Consider the following 19,235-nt stretch of genomic DNA (forward strand, 5'->3'; position numbering starts at 1 on the left):
ATAAATGAGTCATTATTGCACAAAAACTGCATTTTTGTCAGAGAAAGATCGGAAATGAGTTCTTGTCTTTTACAACTTCACCAGAACCACACGGTGCACCAGGAAAACAGCTTCACTGAGAAGAAGTCATGAATTTTATGTATTTATCTGACTTACATTTATGGCACATAGTATGAACTATGATAAAATACTAGTTTTTATTTAATAGCACTAGATATAGAAATGTCCTTGTGAAAGTTTACTGTTTTAGTTTTGTGTTATTACAACAAAAGATTGACTGTGGGTGACTTTTACTGCTGTTGTAGTGAACTAAGCTCTCCACAGAGGACAGTGAAAGGCTTCAGGATCATTTTTCTCCAGCAGGTTTATTGTAAAGCTTCTTTGCGGTTGCTTCAGGAAAAGGAAGTATTCCAGAGAGTTTTAAGATACTTACATCACCTACTTTGCCATATCAGACCAGAACATCCTAAAAAACGAACAGCCTGTCCTTTACAAAGACACGAAAGCTCCACAGAAGCGATATCCTTTTTTTTTTTTTTTTTTTAAAGCTGTTAATGACCTTTATATGTTTGCTTTAGTTTAACGTTATGACAAGCATAATTCAAGTCAAACAGGATGTGTTATTATTTGCTGTCATAAATTGTCAGAGATAAAGGCGTCCCATTTTTTCTGCCACATGGCCTGACCTGTGTCCTTCAGATGAGCTGGCAGCGAGCTGTACCTGCAGGCAGAAGAAACTTTTAATGAGAGCGAACTCATGAAGCTGCAACATGGTGTTAAAAGCTTGGAATATTCTAAGCACAAACACAAGTTTTACATCATAAACCACAAATCAAGTTTCTTCCTGCTTTCAAATCAGACTGTAAGTTTTGTGTCTTTGTGCTTCCGTTCATCCTAAATATAAGGATTAACTTGCAGACACAACAAAAACTTGCTTGAGATAGGTAAGTCCATTACAAATTTAAAATGAAGTCAGATTATTGTCATGCTGTTCCAGTTTCAAGCAGGTGATCCCTTTAAATTTACATCTGATGGTATATTTTAAGGACACACCAAACATCCAAATCCAGAAGACAAACAGCAAGTACATAACGAAAGTGTGTAAAAGGTAAGAATGTGGTTTGGCTGGCTTTGACCAATAGTGTCACCGTATAAGACCTCGTTTCCTGAAAAATTAATTTGTGAACACATACTTATACATAAGGTGTAGTTCACATTCAAAAACCTTCCACTCACATTTTTTGCTACATTAACAGTTTGATTTATTTGTTTTGCTTATTTATTTCAATCCATCTATAAATATATTCATATGTATTTATTTCTTGTATGTTTTCTTCTTCTTCTTGTTTCGGTCTGGAACAGGTGCATAATACATTTCACTGCACGTTATACTATGTATAATTGTGTTTGTGACCAATAAAGGCCTTGAAACTTGAAATAATCATGAATTATGTTGAAAATAGGGCATTTACTTTTTTGGTGCAATGTGGCAAAATGATGTTAAATGGATGTAAATGAATGAATGAATGAATGAATGAATTTGTTGACAATAAAGAAGCACTAAATACCCCACCCCTTTCTTTTGAAACCAACAACTGCCAGAACTTGAAAAATCCCCCAAAATTGGGGTAAGTTTACAAATGGTGTCATGGCACAGTCTGTCCTGCCTCCATTGTTTGTATTATTTTCAGCAACACCTGCAGCAGAGCTGGTGCGGAGTCGAGCTAAAATTTAAACATCTTGTTTTCCACTGAATGTACAGAAAGTTTCCCCTGAATGTTTGTAGCGGAGGTGCTATTCATGTCTTGACTCGGCAGCAGTACACTGTTTGTGACTGTTGTACATTAACAACAACATTTTGCTTGACATTACATTTTGGTAAACACCTTCTCTGGTTTTAGTTAAATGCACTAAAAGAAACGTTAGGAAAAATCTGTAGCATTAATTCAGCAGCTAGCTTTACAAAGTGGATGCTAATAGAGAGTGGACTTCACTGTTATTTTTGAAATAACTAAATATAAAGTGAACGTCGTCATTAGTGACGATTAAACTGTTTAGATTAGAATTTAAAATAGCACAAGTATTGCAAACTAGTTTTGTTCTAGCTCAGATATATAACTTAGCCAACATCTCACACCTTTTTATTTATAAGTGTAAAGTATGTGTTTATGTATGTATGCTGTTTATATATTGGTTGATTTATCAGTATCGGAATTTTGTGTCAGCCCAAATATGCCAGTGTTGGTCAGGCTCTAACAAATACGTGTGATTAGTGTTACATGAAGTGTGCTCCATGTTTCTTCAAAACACAGACATGACAGACATAAAATCAACTGATTCTGACCTGATAGAGTTGACAGCCAGCTCTTTCAGCGTTCCCAGGTTTGCTTTCAGTCCTCCGATGCCCACAAAGGCTTGATAAAAGTCGTAGGAGAGGCCTGCGGTGCCGAACAGAGACGGGTCGTCAGAGCTGATCACCATCGGGTGGCCCTCAGCCATCAGCACAGCTGCAGGGTGGTTCCTAAGATCTGACACCAGCTTCAGCACCTGGAGGTCAAACAAAGCCACGTACGTCATACATAAAGACAAGTTTAGGAGTTTCTTTTCTATTATGTCAGTGGTAATAAGTCATCTTACCTGGTTTGAGATGGGACAAAGCTCCACAGCCACATTTCTTTTCCTGGAAAGCTCTTTGGCAAGTGGATGGTGAGCCAAAGCGAAGCCGTGCCCAATGCGAGTGGTGTTGAACAGAAGGGCGTCCAGAATATTTTGATCGACGTTGGAGCCTTCATCGTCTACACACAAACACAAAGTTTCAAACAATTTTAAAAACTACATAAAACATTCTGCTATAATGTTGTTTTTTAAGCTTTTGATCCACCCACCCGTCTCCCCTGCGTGAAAGAAGTATGGCAACGTGACACCCAGTTGAGCTGGCAGAGAAAGAGCCTCTCTGAAGTACCAAAGAGTCCCTCCACTGTCCTCCCTGCCAACCTGCAAACCACAATACAAGATTATCCATTAGTTACACTTGGGTCATGAGGGAGCCTGTACCAGCTCACAGTGGGCAAGAATTCAGTTCAATTCAATTTTATTTGCATAGCGCAGTTTACAACATATTCCATCTCACAGCGCTTAACATAGTAAGGCATAGACTTTACAAATTTAAACAGAACCCAACAGCCCAACGTTGCCTTTGGACTCCCTCTGAGCAAGCGATCAGCAACAGTGGGAAGGAACCAAACCCCAACAAAGGGACGGGGGGAAAAAAGCAGGACACATCCTTAATCAATCACCAGACAATCCCAGACTTGACATTTAGACACAGACAAGCACTCACACGCACACATTCGGGCAGTTTAGTGCTGCCAATTATCATTTGACTAGCACTACGCAAACATGCAAGAGAAAGGCCACTGAGGTCACGCAAAACCAAATTAAACCTTAACGACAAGCAACTTAACAAGAGACCATTCAAGAGGTTGAACTAGAGCGATCACGTCTCACCATGTCGAATCCTGCAACAACATCAGGAAAGTCCTTTTGCAGCTGAATGGCATCTTTTATAGCTGCTTTGACCTCAGTCACAGTCAGAGCCCTGCAAGAAGCAGCAATGAACACAGGAGACAGCACTCTGTAAGGTAAAATACTCTACAATTTTACATTAAGATTGACATGTCAAGATGTCTATATGGAAGAAAAACTGCTGTAGCAAACATCACAAGAAGACCCTCACTGATAAAAAGACATTTGTCCAACAAAACTGACATGACAGAGATGTCTTTGTTAGTTATGCTGATTAGCATGCTAATATTTGCTAATTAGCACCAAGCAGATCTGAGGCTGATTGGAATGAACTAACTTGTGTTTTAAAATAAACAAAGAAGAAATCAAACTTTGACCTGATGATGACACTACATGATGAAGTCAGAGATCCTAAACATTTCTTACAGTTCATTCTGCGGGGAACATAATGTCTGCAGCAAATTTCACATAAACAAACAGCTGCTAAGACATTTCAGTCACAAACATTAACGAGAAATCACCAAAGTCATCAGGCTCCATCATCCGGGGACCATGAATATCGAGAGTAGTAATCCCTGGTATGAGACAAACTCTAAAAGCAATGCATCCTACAATGCCCATAATGCACCTCAAAGTGTTAATGCACATATCCGTCAGATTCTGCGCCCCTAGGATTAACATTACAGCATCCGGGTGATTTTCACTCCAGAGCAGCAGAAAACATTCATCTGTGGCCATGTGCTCAGTAGTACGACACTGGTGGACTGGCCCTTTAACAGCTCTTCATTTCCATTGCGGTGATTCAGGATGCTAAATAATCACGAGATAAAATATTGAATTATAGTTGCAAATTATTTTTAAAAACTGGAACATGGTGACAGATGAAAGAGAAACTGAAGATGACTGCACATGGTCTCCAATTTTCACATTATTCGGTTTCTGAATCAGAAGATCTTTGAGTTTCACTTCCAGTTTTGAAGTGTTGGAAAGAAACTGTACTGAAGTACAATTGCCGGGTACTTGTAGTTGAGTTTTTCTCATTTTGTGCAACTTTATAGTGCTGCTTCCCTATATCTCACAGGCTGATGTTACACTTTAAGTACATGATATTCATCTGACAGCTTTAGTTACTTTTCAGAGTACAGTTTTTCATACCCTTCCTGTCCAGTGAAAATCGTGTATCTGCACATTTGGTGATTCTGAATTATTCTAATAAAATCGGTTGAGAACATTCTCCGTCCTCTAAGATGTAAAAACGATTCAAATACCCTGGGAATAGCTGGAAACTGTCACAAAGTTGAAAACTGGGCTGTTTTTCTGTCCGTGTGAAGAGTAATTTTTATTGGACGGCGATGCTACAAACACATGATGATCTTTTAGAATGTGAATATTGAAGAAATACAGAATATTCATTGCTTTAGATTAATGTACCCAACAGTATATAAAGTAGCCAACATTTTTCAATGTTTATCAATAAATCTGATATATAATAGTGAAACACTGTCCGGGAACGTTTTACTGCAGAATAAATACTTTTGATCATGTAAGTAGCTTTTTCTGAAAATAAACTATTTTACTCGAGGTTATGAATCCAGAACTTTAGCATGTAGTTAAGTATTTTCACAGTGTGGAAGGCTATTTCTACTTTCACTTTCAAAAAAGACCTGAATACTTCTGCCACTGCTGGTCACAGGAGCCATTATACTGTATAATGAGTACTTTTACTTTTGGTACCTGATGTACAGCTTGACTAGTTGGGCTTTGAGTGCAGTACTTTTAGTTGCAACAGAGTATTTTTAGATTACTGATTGGTACTTTTACTTAAGTATGCAAGTATCTGAGAACATCTTCTATCACTGTAAATCTGGCAGTATGTAACTGTACATTTAAATCAGTAGAAATGTGTGTGAAATCTGCTGACTGCTGACATCAGAATCAGCTTTAATGGCCAAGTATGTACCAAATTCCTTGTGTATCGTACACAAGGAATTTGATTCTGGCTGTTGGTGTCGCTCTTGGAATTAGCAAGGAAAGAATAACAATAAAGTAAAATAACTATGGAAATAAATAAATAAATAAAATTAAAAATAATAATAATCAAATATACAACAAGATAAATATATACAAGAATACACATATTTCAGTATTAAAATCAGTAAACTAATACATTTGTGCAGTGCTTAGGAACCTGTGTGTTGCATTGTAATTTTTAAAATGCTGCAGTCTTAGCAGTTATTCTGACTGAAAACTTCATCTTACCTGTGGACAGAAATGATGATTCGGGCGCCGAGGAAGTCTGGATGATCTGCTGTAAATTTCTTTGTGACTTCTTGAAAGGTTTTCAGAGTCCAGACCTTATCGTGGATGGTTCCGTCAAGTTCGTACGACTGCAACACAGGAAATTGACAGAGAAGCACAAATGTCAGATTTGCTGCTGCTACTTCTGATTCTACTGTTCTGAGGGATCAGGTGCAAACGAACAAGCAAACACAAACCCTTGAAAGGCCGCTCCTCAGTTCCAGGTACATGATGTTGTCATGGTGCAGCTCCTCTAGACCCTTATAGTAGTAGTCCCTCAGCACAGGGGCGTGCGTAATCAGTCCTGCAGCTGCAATGAAGGCTTTCTCAAACTTCTCCCACACAACATCTTGGCTTGGATATTCACCGTCTGGATCCTCGGTAAACAGCGTGAGGTGCTGAATCAAACTGAAAAACAAATATGTTGGGTTCAGTTCTCCCATTACATCTTTACCTGACACGTTTAAAGGAGGGTTAAAAGTTGCTTAACCTGTTATCAAAGGCTGTAGGGTCTCCTATTCGGGCTCTCAAGGTCTGGAGCAGCTGCCAGTAGAAGCAGTCCCATCGTGGGAAGGGCTGGCGCTCTGAGAACAGGAAGCGCACCGAGTTGTCCCAGGTGAAGCAGATGTAGCAGCGAGGTCTGTAGGTGACGTTTCTGACCAGCCATTCGGCGCTGACCAGAGACGAGCTGTGGATGTGGAGGGCTGCGCCTGTCACCAAGACAACAGGACACAACCTCAAACTCTGCCCTCAGTCTAGACACTGACAAAAAAACCCAACAAGAAGCGTTGTAGTTACTGTTGGCTTCTGTGAGAGTTAATGGGCCCATCGCCTCTCCTGTATTAGAGATTAATTTGTCGTTGTAATGATTTTGCATCTACTGTGTGTGTTTAGTTGTCTTATTTCTACTTGTAGTCACTTTTCATTGCTTTTTAGTACTTTTCAGTCATTTCACATAGTTGGTCGATTTATGTGCCGTGCCTTGTTGTAGACAATCACATCTCTTTGTAGTTGGTTTGTGTTTATTTGCAGTTTGTCTCTTTGTAGTTGTATCATAGTAGAAGGCTACCAGACTTCACTTTTTGGTTCTTAAAGACATTTTACCTCTCATCTCAGAGGCTTCTATAGGGTGTGAAAGGTAGTGAAACAGTCTGGGGAGACCTCAAGACTGCCTAATAAGTACCTGATATGTGGTGTCATAGACTCCCTGCTGTTAGGGGCTCACTGTTCCATTTTTACTTCACTCCATCTGTCTGTCCATTTATGTTCAGAATGGAAACATTGCTGTCCTCAAATGAGTTTACTTCATCCATTTAAGCAGGTAGACTCCTGAATCTTGTCCTGAGTAGCTGGTTTTGTTGTGCTGTGCCATGTACTAGTGGAGCTCTTGTTTAGTCTCTCCTATATATAGGTCTGTGCACTGTGCAATGGACTGCATGTACAGTCGTCCTCAAATGTATTCATATCCTCCCATTAAAGAAGGAAAAAGCAGCTGTCACTGAAAAAAGTTGAAATTGACAAAAGTAATAATAAATAAAAATTGAATGAAAATCATGACATTGCTTTTGAATTGTGGTTCAACAGAAATATTTAAAAAATAATAAATAAAATTAAAACAAAACAACAACAACAACAACAACAACAAACAAGCATGATGGGACCCGTAAACTAATATTTTGTTAAACAACCCTTTGAGCCAATCACTGCTATCAAGTATTTTCTGTAACTCTCAGTCAGACTTCTGCTCCTGTTGACAGCTATTCTGATTTTGTCCACTGCTCATCAGCAAAGTGCTCTTATTTGTCTGGGACAGTTTTTGTTGTTGTTGTTGTTTTTAATTACTATTCTTTTCACCCACAATTCAAAAGCAATGTTTTACTTCACTAAACTACAATTTAGCAAATTTATTTATTATTACTTTTGTCAGTTTCTAGTTATTTCAGTGACTATTGTGAATTTTCCCTGTCTTTAATGGAAGGGTATGAATAAATATGAGGACGACTGTATTAAGTGTAATAGTTAATCATTTTATTTTTATTGCTTGTATTAGTTTTTATTTAGCTTTAAATGATCTCAGCTACCAATCTCTTATTTTCCTTCTTTAATTGTTTGTGTGTGTGTGTGAGTGTGTTTGTCCATAAATCCATTTTTAATATTCCATGTTTTCACTTATAAAGCACGTTCTATTTGATACGTTTGAAATGTGCTATATCAGTAAAGTTTAATTGGTTTTGCATCTCTTTTTAGATGTTGTACATCCCATTATAGTTTTACTGCATTTTTGTCTTTTCTGTTCATCTGTTTGAATCTTGTCAAAACTTCCTGCAACAGCAGATCCAAACCAACAGACTGTATATTTATACACTGTGGCAAATTACAGTGACAGGAAACCATTAAACAAAGCTTGAATAAAACATAAATGTAGCCTCACTATGCTGAGCAGCTGCTGTATAAAGGAACATATGAATATTTAATGTGACTGGGACACCTTGTCCCCAGGAGGCCTGTTCAGTTAACCATCCATCGCTGTAACATCACCTTTTGGCATCTTCTGCAGCAGTTTGAAGACGGGGCTCTTCTGGATGAGAGGCTTTGCTTTGAAGAAGTGGACAGCAGGAGGGAACGGAGCAGCAGACATCTCCTGCTCCTTTAACCGACGGAGGTAAGAGTCCAGCTTCTGCTCAGCTGCCGTCAGCGTCACTCGGCCTCCCGTCTGTCTGGACGCCTCCTGACGCATCAGCAGGTCTCTCTGAGTGGGGTCGGGCATCCCATCGGTCACCCTCACGAACCACAGAAGGGCCACATAAACGAGCACAGCCTGGCAGAGTGAGATCAGCATGTCCTTGTGCCACAGGAGGGAGCCGTTTCCCACTAAAACATGATGCTCCTCACAAGATCACAGCTGCTGTACTTGGGGCTGTAAAGACAGAAATGCAGGTTACAAAACAAAAACATTAAAGTCACTCTGCCTTAGAAGAAAGGTCTGTGGGTAAATACATTTAACAATCTCAAATGGTAGAAATCACAAGATGTTGCTCAGCTTGCATTACAATCCTGACAGATTCCATTCATGAGCCTGACCACATGGAGTCAAAACTATCAGACACTAAAGTATAAGAAAGTAACACAAAGAAACTTTAACAACAAACCAAAAAAAATCTTCAAGTGTCGCTGCTTTAAATCATAGAATACTTACAAGTTTGAAGGAGCTCTTGGAGTCCTGTGTCTCAGCTCAGCCCTTTTCCTGAAAGAAACTGCGCGACGCTCTAGCATGTCAGCAAAATGCTCGGAGCAACTGGATAATTGGAGCATTTTTGTCTGACTAACGCCATGTGATAAACTAATGAACGGAGCATGAATGGCCAGTTTGGCAAAAGAAATCAAAAACGGCAGATAAGGCGGAAGGTTAAACACTGTGAGAGTCAAAAAGAGCAGAGAGGTGATACTAATGATTTATATTCTTTATGTTGTACATTTCCACAATAGAACATTTTCAGTTTGAGACAATCAAAAAAAGAAGAACAAAAACAAAACAACAACCACACATACGTATAATTTAATCTGGAAACCTCATATACATACAGTGCACCCTCTGGAATGATATCAGCCACTCCTTTAATTCATGACAGGAGAACAGTCGATGTAACATCAATAAATTAACTCTGGAAGGTCATGTACGGTCTTCAGTTTTGTTTCTAGGATACCATATGTTGTCTGTGATTGGTTGGAGCAGACACCCATTAGCAACACAATGCCCCATACAACTTCTAATGTGGGGCAGAGGTAAAGGAAACTAGACAAACTGCGACACAGACACTGTGTTTGTCATAAAGACTGATCCAATTAGAGGACAAGCTGTTAAACACCCCAACTTCCCTGACTTTATCAGTGTAAACTGAGACCTTTGAAGGAGAGCAGCAGAGTAAACCAGTCCTTACAGCTGTGCAAAGCGCGCACATCTGCACTGTTGAGTTGCAGCGTCTACCATGTCCCTTAATGCACAGAAAAATACAGCAATACATCACACGACAACGATGCGTCTCGTTTTTGCATCAGAAATTTCACAGACAAAAGGAATGATGTCTTTGATATGACAAAATAAAAAATAAAAGGGAGAATTTGTCTCTAATACAGCGAAGGCTCTCAGTCCATGAACTTGCGATTCGGGTTGGCACCAAAGAGAGCCACTCGGATTTCAGGCATCATCTGCAAACAAAGGAACAGTTTATAAATCACAGTGATCAGCATCGATTTACTTGAAATTATTTTCATATTGTCATCATTTTGTCTGTTAAATTTAAGAAGAAAAAAACAAGAAAAAGACATCATTAAACCTAAGAGGGCATACACAAACTGTAAAAGATGTTCAGTTTGCTCGCTTCAAATTTGAGAGATGAAAACTAAAGAATTATTTAAACAAGTAACTGATCATCAAAATATGTGCAGATTATTTTTCTGTCACATGAGTAACTGATAAATCAACACACTTCTGTCCAGTTTTTCCTTTTCTGGATTTGTGTTTAATCATTTCACACTTTTAAAAAAAAGGATTTTTGATGCTTCTTGCATTTTTCCATTTTAAATTAAGGTTAGATAGACTAAAAATATCCAGCAAAAACTTAACGAGACTAACACATGTATACCTTAAAACATCCTCCTCCCCATCTTGTGACAAGTGATGCCACTCACAGGTCTTAAAAAGGAACATTTAAAGCTTCAGCTAACTTCATTTAGTCAAATGTAAGTTTGTTAACAGCTGCACACAACAGGTAATTCCATTTCAGACCAACATTAGCCTGTCTTCCCTTGACCTTTTTTTAACAGGGAGTCATAATTAGAAACCTTTTTTTAGGAGTGTGTTGCTGAAAAAACAACACAAAACATTGTGACAAGAAAACTAAGACAAAGAACAATTAAAAAAAAAAAAAGTATACTATTGCATCTTGTGTTTTCTTATTGTGTATTTTTTCTTATCATTACATTTTGCATTTTATATTTTGCTATTGTTTATTTTTTCCTATTTATTGGTATATATGACGGTGGTAACTCTAACTTGTGCTGTAACAACCAAAGACTTTATTTCTTATTTTATATTTAGTCGGTGTATTTGCATAAAGTCATATTTTGGTTTCTTTTAGACAAACGTACAGGAGTGCTGGACTGAGCATGCTCATTACTTTGTCTTTATTTAGTTAGCTGCTGCAAATAAAAAAATAACAGTTATTTGTCCCTTTTGTCATTATATTAATGTTTTTGTTAGATGCACATTTGTTAGTAACATCACTGCTCATTAAAAGGAGTCGTTTTTAACAACCAAATCCACATCTAAGCAAAGCACAGGAGGCAGATTAACTTACGGCCTTTAAAAATGTGTGTACGGAGGTTATTAGTGAATAAAAAATGATGTATACAAAATGAACTACACTGTATTCATAGTGCATGTTTCATTTAAACAAACAAAATGAAAAGGTTAAAATAAATACCATGCTCGGTCTGTGTTTCCTACCTGCTGAGCCATGAGGTCCAGTCTGCTCTCCAGGGTGTTGGACACCTTGATCTTCCCGTCGCCATTATAGAGCTCAATACCTCCAGACCTGCAGGCAGAAAAACATCAAAACAAGAGAGATCAAATGCAGAAGAAGCATTTCAGGTGAAAGTTCAGGTTGGTAAGGTTTGATGTGTATGTGTTTTTTTTTTAAATGTGATGCTGCTTACACGTCTGGGGAGAGGAAGTTGTCCTGATCGATGCGAACCTCCAGGTTGGTCTTCACAGCTGCTTTATAAATGGGGATGTTCCTCTGGATGGATGCCTGGAAGTCCAGAGGCATGGTGCCGTTTAAATTCGGATTTTTTTTAATAATGTCACCAAGTTTAAATAGCTAAATTTGATCACAATATTCCCTTTAAAAAAAAAACTCCACTCTGCTACTTAACATCTTCTCTTATTCACAATAAAGATCCAGACAGGGTACTAAATACACCTGTGATGTTTTCTCTTACTTGTATCAGATGGAAATTGAAAGAAATTTGTAAAATTATCGACAGTGGTTTGGATTGCACCTCATGTACAAGTTGCTATACGTACGTAAACTAGAACATGCACTCACCTGTACCATCTGCAGGTCCTGTTTACGGCAGCGAATAGTCACTTTGGGCTCCAGAAGCTGATAGAATCCCTGATATGACAGACGATGAAAACGTTATCAAACCTCAGTATTTAAATATCTGCACAGCATGAAGGTTAGAATGTTTGTGTTTTCACGTGGCTGAACACTTTTTCAATCATTGACAAGAAGCTAAATAACAGAAACTCCTCTTTACTGAATAAACTGTCATCACTTTTTTAAAAGTACTTCATCTGTTTTTATTAGGGTCCGAGCACTACAGTGCTATTGGAATGCAAGGAATTATTATTCTTCTCCCGACAAAACAAACGCGTCTTTGAAGGCCTAAACATGCTCAAAAACTCATGAAAGTTTGCACACACATCAGGACTGGCGGAAAATTTGATATTTTAAACCAACTGGGCATGTCAATAGCAAAATGGCTCCACAGTGCCCCCCCCACAAAATTTCAATGGACTCCTGTCAGAAGCCCGTTTGGCCTAGAGCTACGAAATGTGGTAGGCTTATGGAGCAGGTCAGGATGAACAAAAAAGTCCATCAGCACATTTCGGTAAACTCAACAAGAAGTCCGCCATTTTGAAAAAACGGCGAGCATTTTTGGGCCTTTTTAAAATCTATCTCCTCCTAGGGGGTACGTCGTACACACCTGAAATTTGGCCAGGACAAACTACAGGACGTGGTGATTAAAAGTTATTAAAATGCTCCACAAAATTCTGACAGTGTGGAAATGCAGTTTCGATGGAAGGCAATTTTGCGCGTTTTGTCTGTTTTTCCAGCATTCAGAAGAGTCTCGTCGAAGGCCGTTTCACCTAGACCTACAAAAATTCGGTGGGATGCACAAAAAAGTCAATCAGCACCAAGCCCTAAACCCAACAGGAAGTCCGCCATTTTGAAAAAAACTGAGAATTTGGGCGATTTTTGCTCATATTCAAAATCTATCTCCTCCATGCGGGAAGATCGTACACACCTGACATTTGGCCAGCACAAACTACAGGACGTGGTGACTAAAAGTTATTAAAATGCTCCACAAAAGTCTGACGGCGTCAAAATGGCGGCCCTCTGAATTGTGTTGTGCTATTATTAGTTGGTTGACCGTATTAACCTCAAATGCGGTGACGTGAGCTGTAAGATGTTGATGATGACTCACGGTGAAAATTGTGAGTTTTCGTCAAACAGCGTGTCCGTGGCGGCCGTCTGAACTTTGATGCTTTGCCATGACAGAGCAAGTGCTGTCTCCCTGCCCTCTGTGCACTTTATTCAATTTGTCTGTACTGTTTTCTAAATTAGATTTTATGATGGTGCATCTTGTCTTGTACATGTTTCCCTTTGCCTATAAAGAACATTGAATAACCTCTGTGTATGATAAGGTGCTCTATTAAATAAACACTCAGTTTAACCCTCATTTCTCTACAACTGTGTCAAAAACTGACCAGGTTAACATTAGATTTAAGTTCTTGGGTATTGATTTAGTATCTCTAGTGTCAGCCTGTATTATACAGTTGTAGATAATAAACTAGTCACTGAGTGTTGCTCATTAGCTGGCGGAGGTCGAACACGATTGTGAGGAGTCGGAAGCCTTTTCCACTGAGGCTTTCCATCGGGACCACTTCTAGCGTAGAAATGATGACGACTGTATTCTCTTGTGGGTTGTCCACAGGAACAACAGCACAGTTTCTGAGGAGAGCTGCTGCTGATATTCTTCTAATTCACTGGTGAAATTTCCTGCACAGATGTCTCAAATTGAATCAAACTAGTGTACCCAGTCAGCAAGACACCATGAGGGAGAAGCGAGAGGAATCGTGATTACAAAAAAAGAATTGTTTACATCATTAGACTGACTATCTGATGCATTGGTTGTCATTTAATTAAGTGATTAAAAAACAGTTGAAATGTTCAGGCATTCCAGCAAAACTGGAAACTCCCTGTAATTAACCACCTCACATGCTGTTAAAAAAAATGCTGTGATCCTCCAGAGGAAGCAGCATTTGCACTTTAAATAAAAGTGTAGCGACAGTTTTGAAGGTGCTGGAGTCCCAACACAATGTTTTCTCCACACAAACTGAATGTGAGAGCAGCAGCTTCCCTGTTTTCTGTATTTAGTTTAATGAGGCAAAGATCCCGCTAACCCCTCGGCTCCTTCTTAGTTTGGAGACACATAACGATCCTGCTGCTCTGTGTTTGATAAAGAACACGGCTGGTTTATTAAAAAGAGATGAGCTTCTATATTGGTTTGGTCGGCATTAAAGAGTGAGTGAAGGCAGACTTCTATGAGTTGCGCTCCAACAGATTTGGAGCTCTGGTTGGCTGACAGCGGAAACTAACCTGTAAGAGCAATCCGTCCAACAGAGCTGGATACTTGGACGGGTCTTTTGCGACATTAGAGAGCCGTTGGCGAGCCTCATTCAGCATTTCCTGATGGTACAAACACACAGGGAGTTTATTGTTTGTGCTTTATTATTTCCATCTCTTTAACGTTTATGAAAAGACAGTTTGACAACAGAGGGATGTGCAGCATCTTACCGAGATCATGTCATCGCGGGCCTTCAGTACCTTCAGTCGAGCCTGGTTCATCAGGTTTGACATTTGACTGTTAAAGACACGAACAACACTCACATTGGATCTCTGTAGATTTTTTAAGCGGGGCTGTGGTTGCTCATGTGAAAACCCTGCAGACTGTTTCGGGCATGTTACAAAGGACTTATTGTCGGGTCAAGCAGCTAAATAAAATTAAGGAAACTGTCACACAAACAGCGATTTCTTTGCTCTTAAAGGGGCTGGATTGAGGAAGTAAAGACAAATTCGATGCGTCCTGTGATGTGTCGCCATGACTCACATTTTCTTCTGCTGCTCAATCTGCTTCTCTTTCTTCTCATAGTACTCCATTATCTTCAGCCTCTGGGTTTGCACCAGGCGGCCCTTCTCGATGTTGAACTCTTCTTCTGCCTGCAGGAGGAGACACAGTTCACTCAGAGGAAGCACAAATCCTTCGTTATAATGTCACTTTATATGTAGGAGACAATAACACATTACTTCACAGGTTGAGTTTGTGACACTTTGGCAGATTACAAAAACTGATTGGACAGTGCACCCTGTAATGTCATTTAAAATATTAAACTGAACATTTAGCTTCTAATCTATGAACATAGTGCAAAAATCAGTTACCTAATTATTATGAATAACTGTCCTCACAAGACCATTTTCATCATCAGTCAGTTTCATTATTTCAACTGACATGTGGAATATTTTTTTGAGTGTTCAGTCAATGTTTTTCCTGTTCAAGTTTAAAATTAGAGGGAAAAAAAAAAGGTGAACAATGCCAACAACTTCCAAAACCAAAAGGTGTCAGTAAGTGTCTTGTTATGTCCAATCAGTTTATATGAAACAGAGAAAATTGTAGGCAAATAAAATAAAATACACAAACAGTTTCTATTATGAAAATGGCTGGGAATTAATGTCTCGTTATAACAAATACAAATACCACTTATCTGTGTAATAATACAGCCAGAGTACAGCAAAATATTGTAAGACATAAAGAAGATAATAAAGTACTGACATTAACTACAGGTCATATTTTAAATCCCAAATCTGTAGCATTTCGTTTTCTTCTAATATGAAACATCATCTGAAATGCAAGGTGCACCTAGGGCTGAAAACATTTGCAAATCTTTTGCAAAAGTTTTTGGGGTTTTTTTCCTTTTACCGAGTTTAACTCTTGAAATTTATAGCACTTATATACGCACATATTTTGCTCTGAAATTGCAATAACAGGAATCTCACAATTTGTATGTAAGGCCAAAATAATTGCTAAAATGTTTGTAAATGAAGCCTAACCCTCAAACAGTTAAAATTTTATGAAATATGCCAACTCAGCTTCATTCATATGGAGCTGGAGCTGCATATTCATACTAATCTGCAGCTTTTAGTGCCCCTAGTGTTGAGTGTTATCCACTGAAAGTCTCTGATCATGAAGAAAAATTTATAAAAGCATTTGGGAGGTAAAAAGCAAACATCTGATGTGCATGTTAATTATGTGTTGTTGTGCATTTCTATGTCTTTGCTTGTACTGATTTCGGTTCTAAACAATATATTTATTTTAATGTCATTACCTGCTTTTAAAAAAAGGAACAATCAAAGACATAAATCTGTGTAATGGCACTTAATTCACTGCATTGTCTGATGGAGGCACGACAATACAGTTAACATTAGAAAAGCCAGAACAGCTACATGCCAGGTCGTATGTGAATGAAACCCGACATCCGCCTTCATCCATCCATGCTTAAGAAAGAGTTCATACTTCTTCTGAAGGTTATTTTCTCACATTTGTTTCCTCTTCACTCTTTCCACTCATTCTCTGGCATCTCTCAGTTGATGACTCACTCACGAACGGCATAAAAACCTCTAAAAACACACCAACTACTCATCCAACCCAGGCTCTATTCACAGCAGTGTGATTGTGTGTGCATGTGTTGGTACCTTTGCATCAATCTCCTCTGCCTTCTCATTGGCCTCCTGCTCAATGAAGGCCATCATGTGCTTGATCTGGAGAAAGAAACACCAAAGAGAAACTCTGTGACTCTTAAAAACAATCACATTAAGATCCCACCACAACATTTTCTCAGGATTTATGTAATATAATCTTAGTTAAAATCTAATGTATTACTGACACATTCAAGTCAGAGTCATGCAAAATCAGACAAACAGATGAAACATGCTACGTCCAGAATTTTCAGAGACTCGTTCTGCATATTGCATGATACACGCAATGACACAAAAATTAAGATTTGCAACCCAACATACAGCTGCACTTCCTGAAATGTGTGTAAAGTAACAGCAAGATATTAAAATGTTATTCTTTATGGAAAAAACTGCTAAGATAATATAAGGTGAGATCTTCATTAAACCCAAAAACAACTCTTGTGCCAGATACTGCTGAGAAAATATTAGAATAAGGTGAGAATAAACGCAGTGCCTAAAAAATAGAAAATCAATAAGAAATAAGTGAGGAATTATAAGGCTAAAACAAAGAAGTAAGAAGGAATACTGGCAGTGACATTGAAGCATCATGTACCATGGAATGCTATATAAATTGTGGGAGGCCATCAAAACTTCTTCCTACCATCTTTGAATGAGTTCGGAGAACAAGGTGCAACTGTCGGAACATGTTACAACTCTTTTTTTCCCCCACAATGCAGTAGAATTTTCCAGTATTCTGGAAATACTTTGAGAACAGTGGTGAGCATGGTCGAATGATCCTATGGGTTTTTCAAAGATCACCATTTAAAAATATTTTACCTTGTGACTGAAATGAATACATGACAGTCACAAACAGGGGCCAGTTAGTGGGGCTTTGCTAATTATGGACAAGATGTCACCTTTCAAAACATGTCTGGTCACGCTGCTGTGAAGTGACTCTTCTGCTCGTCTCTATTATTTAAGTGACAAATGTTTCTGTGCACTCGCGCCGAGGCCCCAAATCTCCATCCCTCAAATGTTTTACACACATTATGAGATCTATCCCTCATATGTTCTAGATTTACAACTCTGAAGCAAAACATAAACCATGTTCCATCTTGCAGCTCCTGTGTCTTCATTGTTTTGTGTGTGTGTGCATGAAGTGCTGTACACAGAAAACCTTGTGCATAGTATTCCTTTATAGATATGCTGTAAGGCTGCAATCAGAGTTTTATTTTCACTTTTAATCTTCCACATGCAGTATCCATTGAATCCTTGGATTTATTGTTTGTTCCCAAGCATATTTTTGTAACTTCAGATCTATATTATATATACTTTAAGCTCTCAGGGCTAATATTTATCAAAGTCGGGTATATTTTCAGTTTCTGTTATGATTTGTTGTAGGGCTTTAATCCTGTTTAAGTTTCCCGGGTTCACACCAGAAATACCACATCATTTAAACTTGTTCAGTTAATTCATAACACCAATGTTCTTTTTCTGCTAAAGAGAGCAGTTTGTTGCAGCAGTAAATGTGCTAGATAAATAACACTGGAATGGCTTGAGCTTACTTTTGCGTTTTTAAATACTGACTCATTGTTCAGTGTATAAAATGCTTTATAATTGCTTTAATTGTCTGACCAGCTGTCAGAAACCTAAAAACAAACTAAATCACACTGGAAAACTAGCTAACATTTGGATATGAAAGATGATACCAGTGAATATTTGCTTTTAAAATGTCTTAAAATGATAAATAACAGGTAATTTTTGCTCAAAAAACTAAATGAACAACTGATCATTTCACCTCTTGAGTACTGGTTGGTTCCTAGGGGCCACTGTTATGTACAGCTGGGGTCATAGGAGCCCATTGAAACCTGTTTTGGCCCCTTAGGATAGAAAATCCAGCCCTCATTAATGTAGAGTTAACTTCTGCAGCTTCATGACGGTTCTTAAAGCCTATGTTCCCATGTCTGGTGGGATTTCCAGTGTGTAGACATCGGCTCAGTCACTCCAAGTTCCTCATCAGGGCCTGGCATGTGTTCATCATGTGATCACTGACCCTCTGCCTAACTCTCACACAGCACCGGCTGAAAATGGCTTCTTTTTTGGGTATAACTGGTATTTTTGCATATAAAAGCACGACTGGAAACCCCTCAAACATTATAATCTAGCTGATGTTTGTGTTTTATTCAATGCTAACCCCCCCGCAGCTGTCTCAATGTCATTCTCCTCCACATACGCTTCTAGCAAAAAACAACAGCTAACGCAAGCATTTTCCCAGAGTTATAACACGCTATTAAGCAAGGTAAGACGTCTTTGTGCAGTGTGTGACGATAAATGGTTGACTGGAGTCATTCTGAAGGTTAAAATGATTCATTACCTGCTTCTGTACGTCGGCATCGCTGAGCGCCATGGTTGCAGCTTTGACAGATCCGCCTGGACGGAGAAAATAACAGAAAAACACACAAATTATACCAACCACGACAACAAACACACGAAGAGGACGTTTTGAATGTCTGATGTGAGCTGTAAAATAAAAATAACGTACCAAGGAATCACAAAGGATAGGGTTTGAATTAATCGCCGCAGTCGTGACTCGTAAAGATGTCTACGGAGGATCAGCTGATTTGAGAAGTCACGTGATGTTTACTTCCGGTTAATGGGCCAATCAGGAACGAGGAAAAAAGAGACGCATAGATACTGACGTAGAAGAAAAAAAAATACATTTATTAGTTATTTTTAAGTATTAGTGCAGTAATCGTCATTTTAATATTACGTGTATTTAAAATTGTATATTTGTGTTAATGTATGAATTTGTCATCATGTTCCTCTGTGGGC

At 38.6% G+C, this 19,235-nt stretch overlaps 2 protein-coding genes across 2 annotated transcripts; both read right to left on the reverse strand.

Moving 5' to 3' along the window:
- Nucleotides 1–271: 271 nt before the first annotated feature.
- Nucleotides 272–8,707, reverse strand: ada2b (adenosine deaminase 2b). The gene is made up of 9 exons (XM_008282928.1): nucleotides 8,362–8,707; nucleotides 6,314–6,533; nucleotides 6,021–6,231; nucleotides 5,785–5,912; nucleotides 3,508–3,598; nucleotides 2,886–2,994; nucleotides 2,638–2,795; nucleotides 2,345–2,547; nucleotides 272–721 (listed from the first exon to the last, which is right to left on the reverse strand). The coding sequence occupies exons 1-9, from the start codon at nucleotides 8,660–8,662 to the stop codon at nucleotides 634–636; spliced, it is 1,509 nt and encodes a 502-aa protein (XP_008281150.1). The 5' UTR covers nucleotides 8,663–8,707; the 3' UTR covers nucleotides 272–633.
- A 556-nt stretch (nucleotides 8,708–9,263) lies between these two features.
- Nucleotides 9,264–19,035, reverse strand: atp6v1e1b (ATPase H+ transporting V1 subunit E1b). The gene is made up of 10 exons (XM_008282929.1): nucleotides 18,946–19,035; nucleotides 18,778–18,833; nucleotides 16,422–16,487; nucleotides 14,782–14,891; nucleotides 14,469–14,535; nucleotides 14,271–14,360; nucleotides 11,931–11,999; nucleotides 11,539–11,633; nucleotides 11,330–11,417; nucleotides 9,264–10,029 (listed from the first exon to the last, which is right to left on the reverse strand). The coding sequence occupies exons 2-10, from the start codon at nucleotides 18,808–18,810 to the stop codon at nucleotides 9,967–9,969; spliced, it is 681 nt and encodes a 226-aa protein (XP_008281151.1). The 5' UTR covers nucleotides 18,811–18,833; nucleotides 18,946–19,035; the 3' UTR covers nucleotides 9,264–9,966.
- Nucleotides 19,036–19,235: the final 200 nt, after the last annotated feature.

The sequence above is a fragment of the Stegastes partitus genome, unplaced genomic scaffold, assembly GCF_000690725.1.
Source record: "Stegastes partitus isolate 25-593 unplaced genomic scaffold, Stegastes_partitus-1.0.2 Scaffold290, whole genome shotgun sequence".
Lineage (NCBI taxonomy): Eukaryota > Metazoa > Chordata > Actinopteri > Pomacentridae > Stegastes > Stegastes partitus.

Coding starts and splice junctions, on each gene's coding strand:
- atp6v1e1b (XM_008282929.1), bottom strand. CDS start 18,810: ATGGCGCTCAGCGATGCCGACGTACAGAAGCAG. Junction 14,892..16,421: donor CAGAGGAGATTGATGCAAAG/GTACCAACACAT, acceptor CTCCTCCTGCAG/GCAGAAGAAGAGTTCAACAT. Junction 10,030..11,329: donor TGGACCTCATGGCTCAGCAG/GTAGGAAACACA, acceptor CTTTGTTTGCAG/ATGATGCCTGAAATCCGAGT.
- ada2b (XM_008282928.1), bottom strand. CDS start 8,662: ATGCTGATCTCACTCTGCCAGGCTGTGCTCGTTTATGTGGCCCTTCTG. Junction 6,534..8,361: donor GCTGCAGAAGATGCCAAAAG/GTGATGTTACAG, acceptor TCTTGGTGACAG/GCGCAGCCCTCCACATCCAC. Junction 5,913..6,020: donor TGAGGAGCGGCCTTTCAAGG/GTTTGTGTTTGC, acceptor CCTGTGTTGCAG/TCGTACGAACTTGACGGAAC.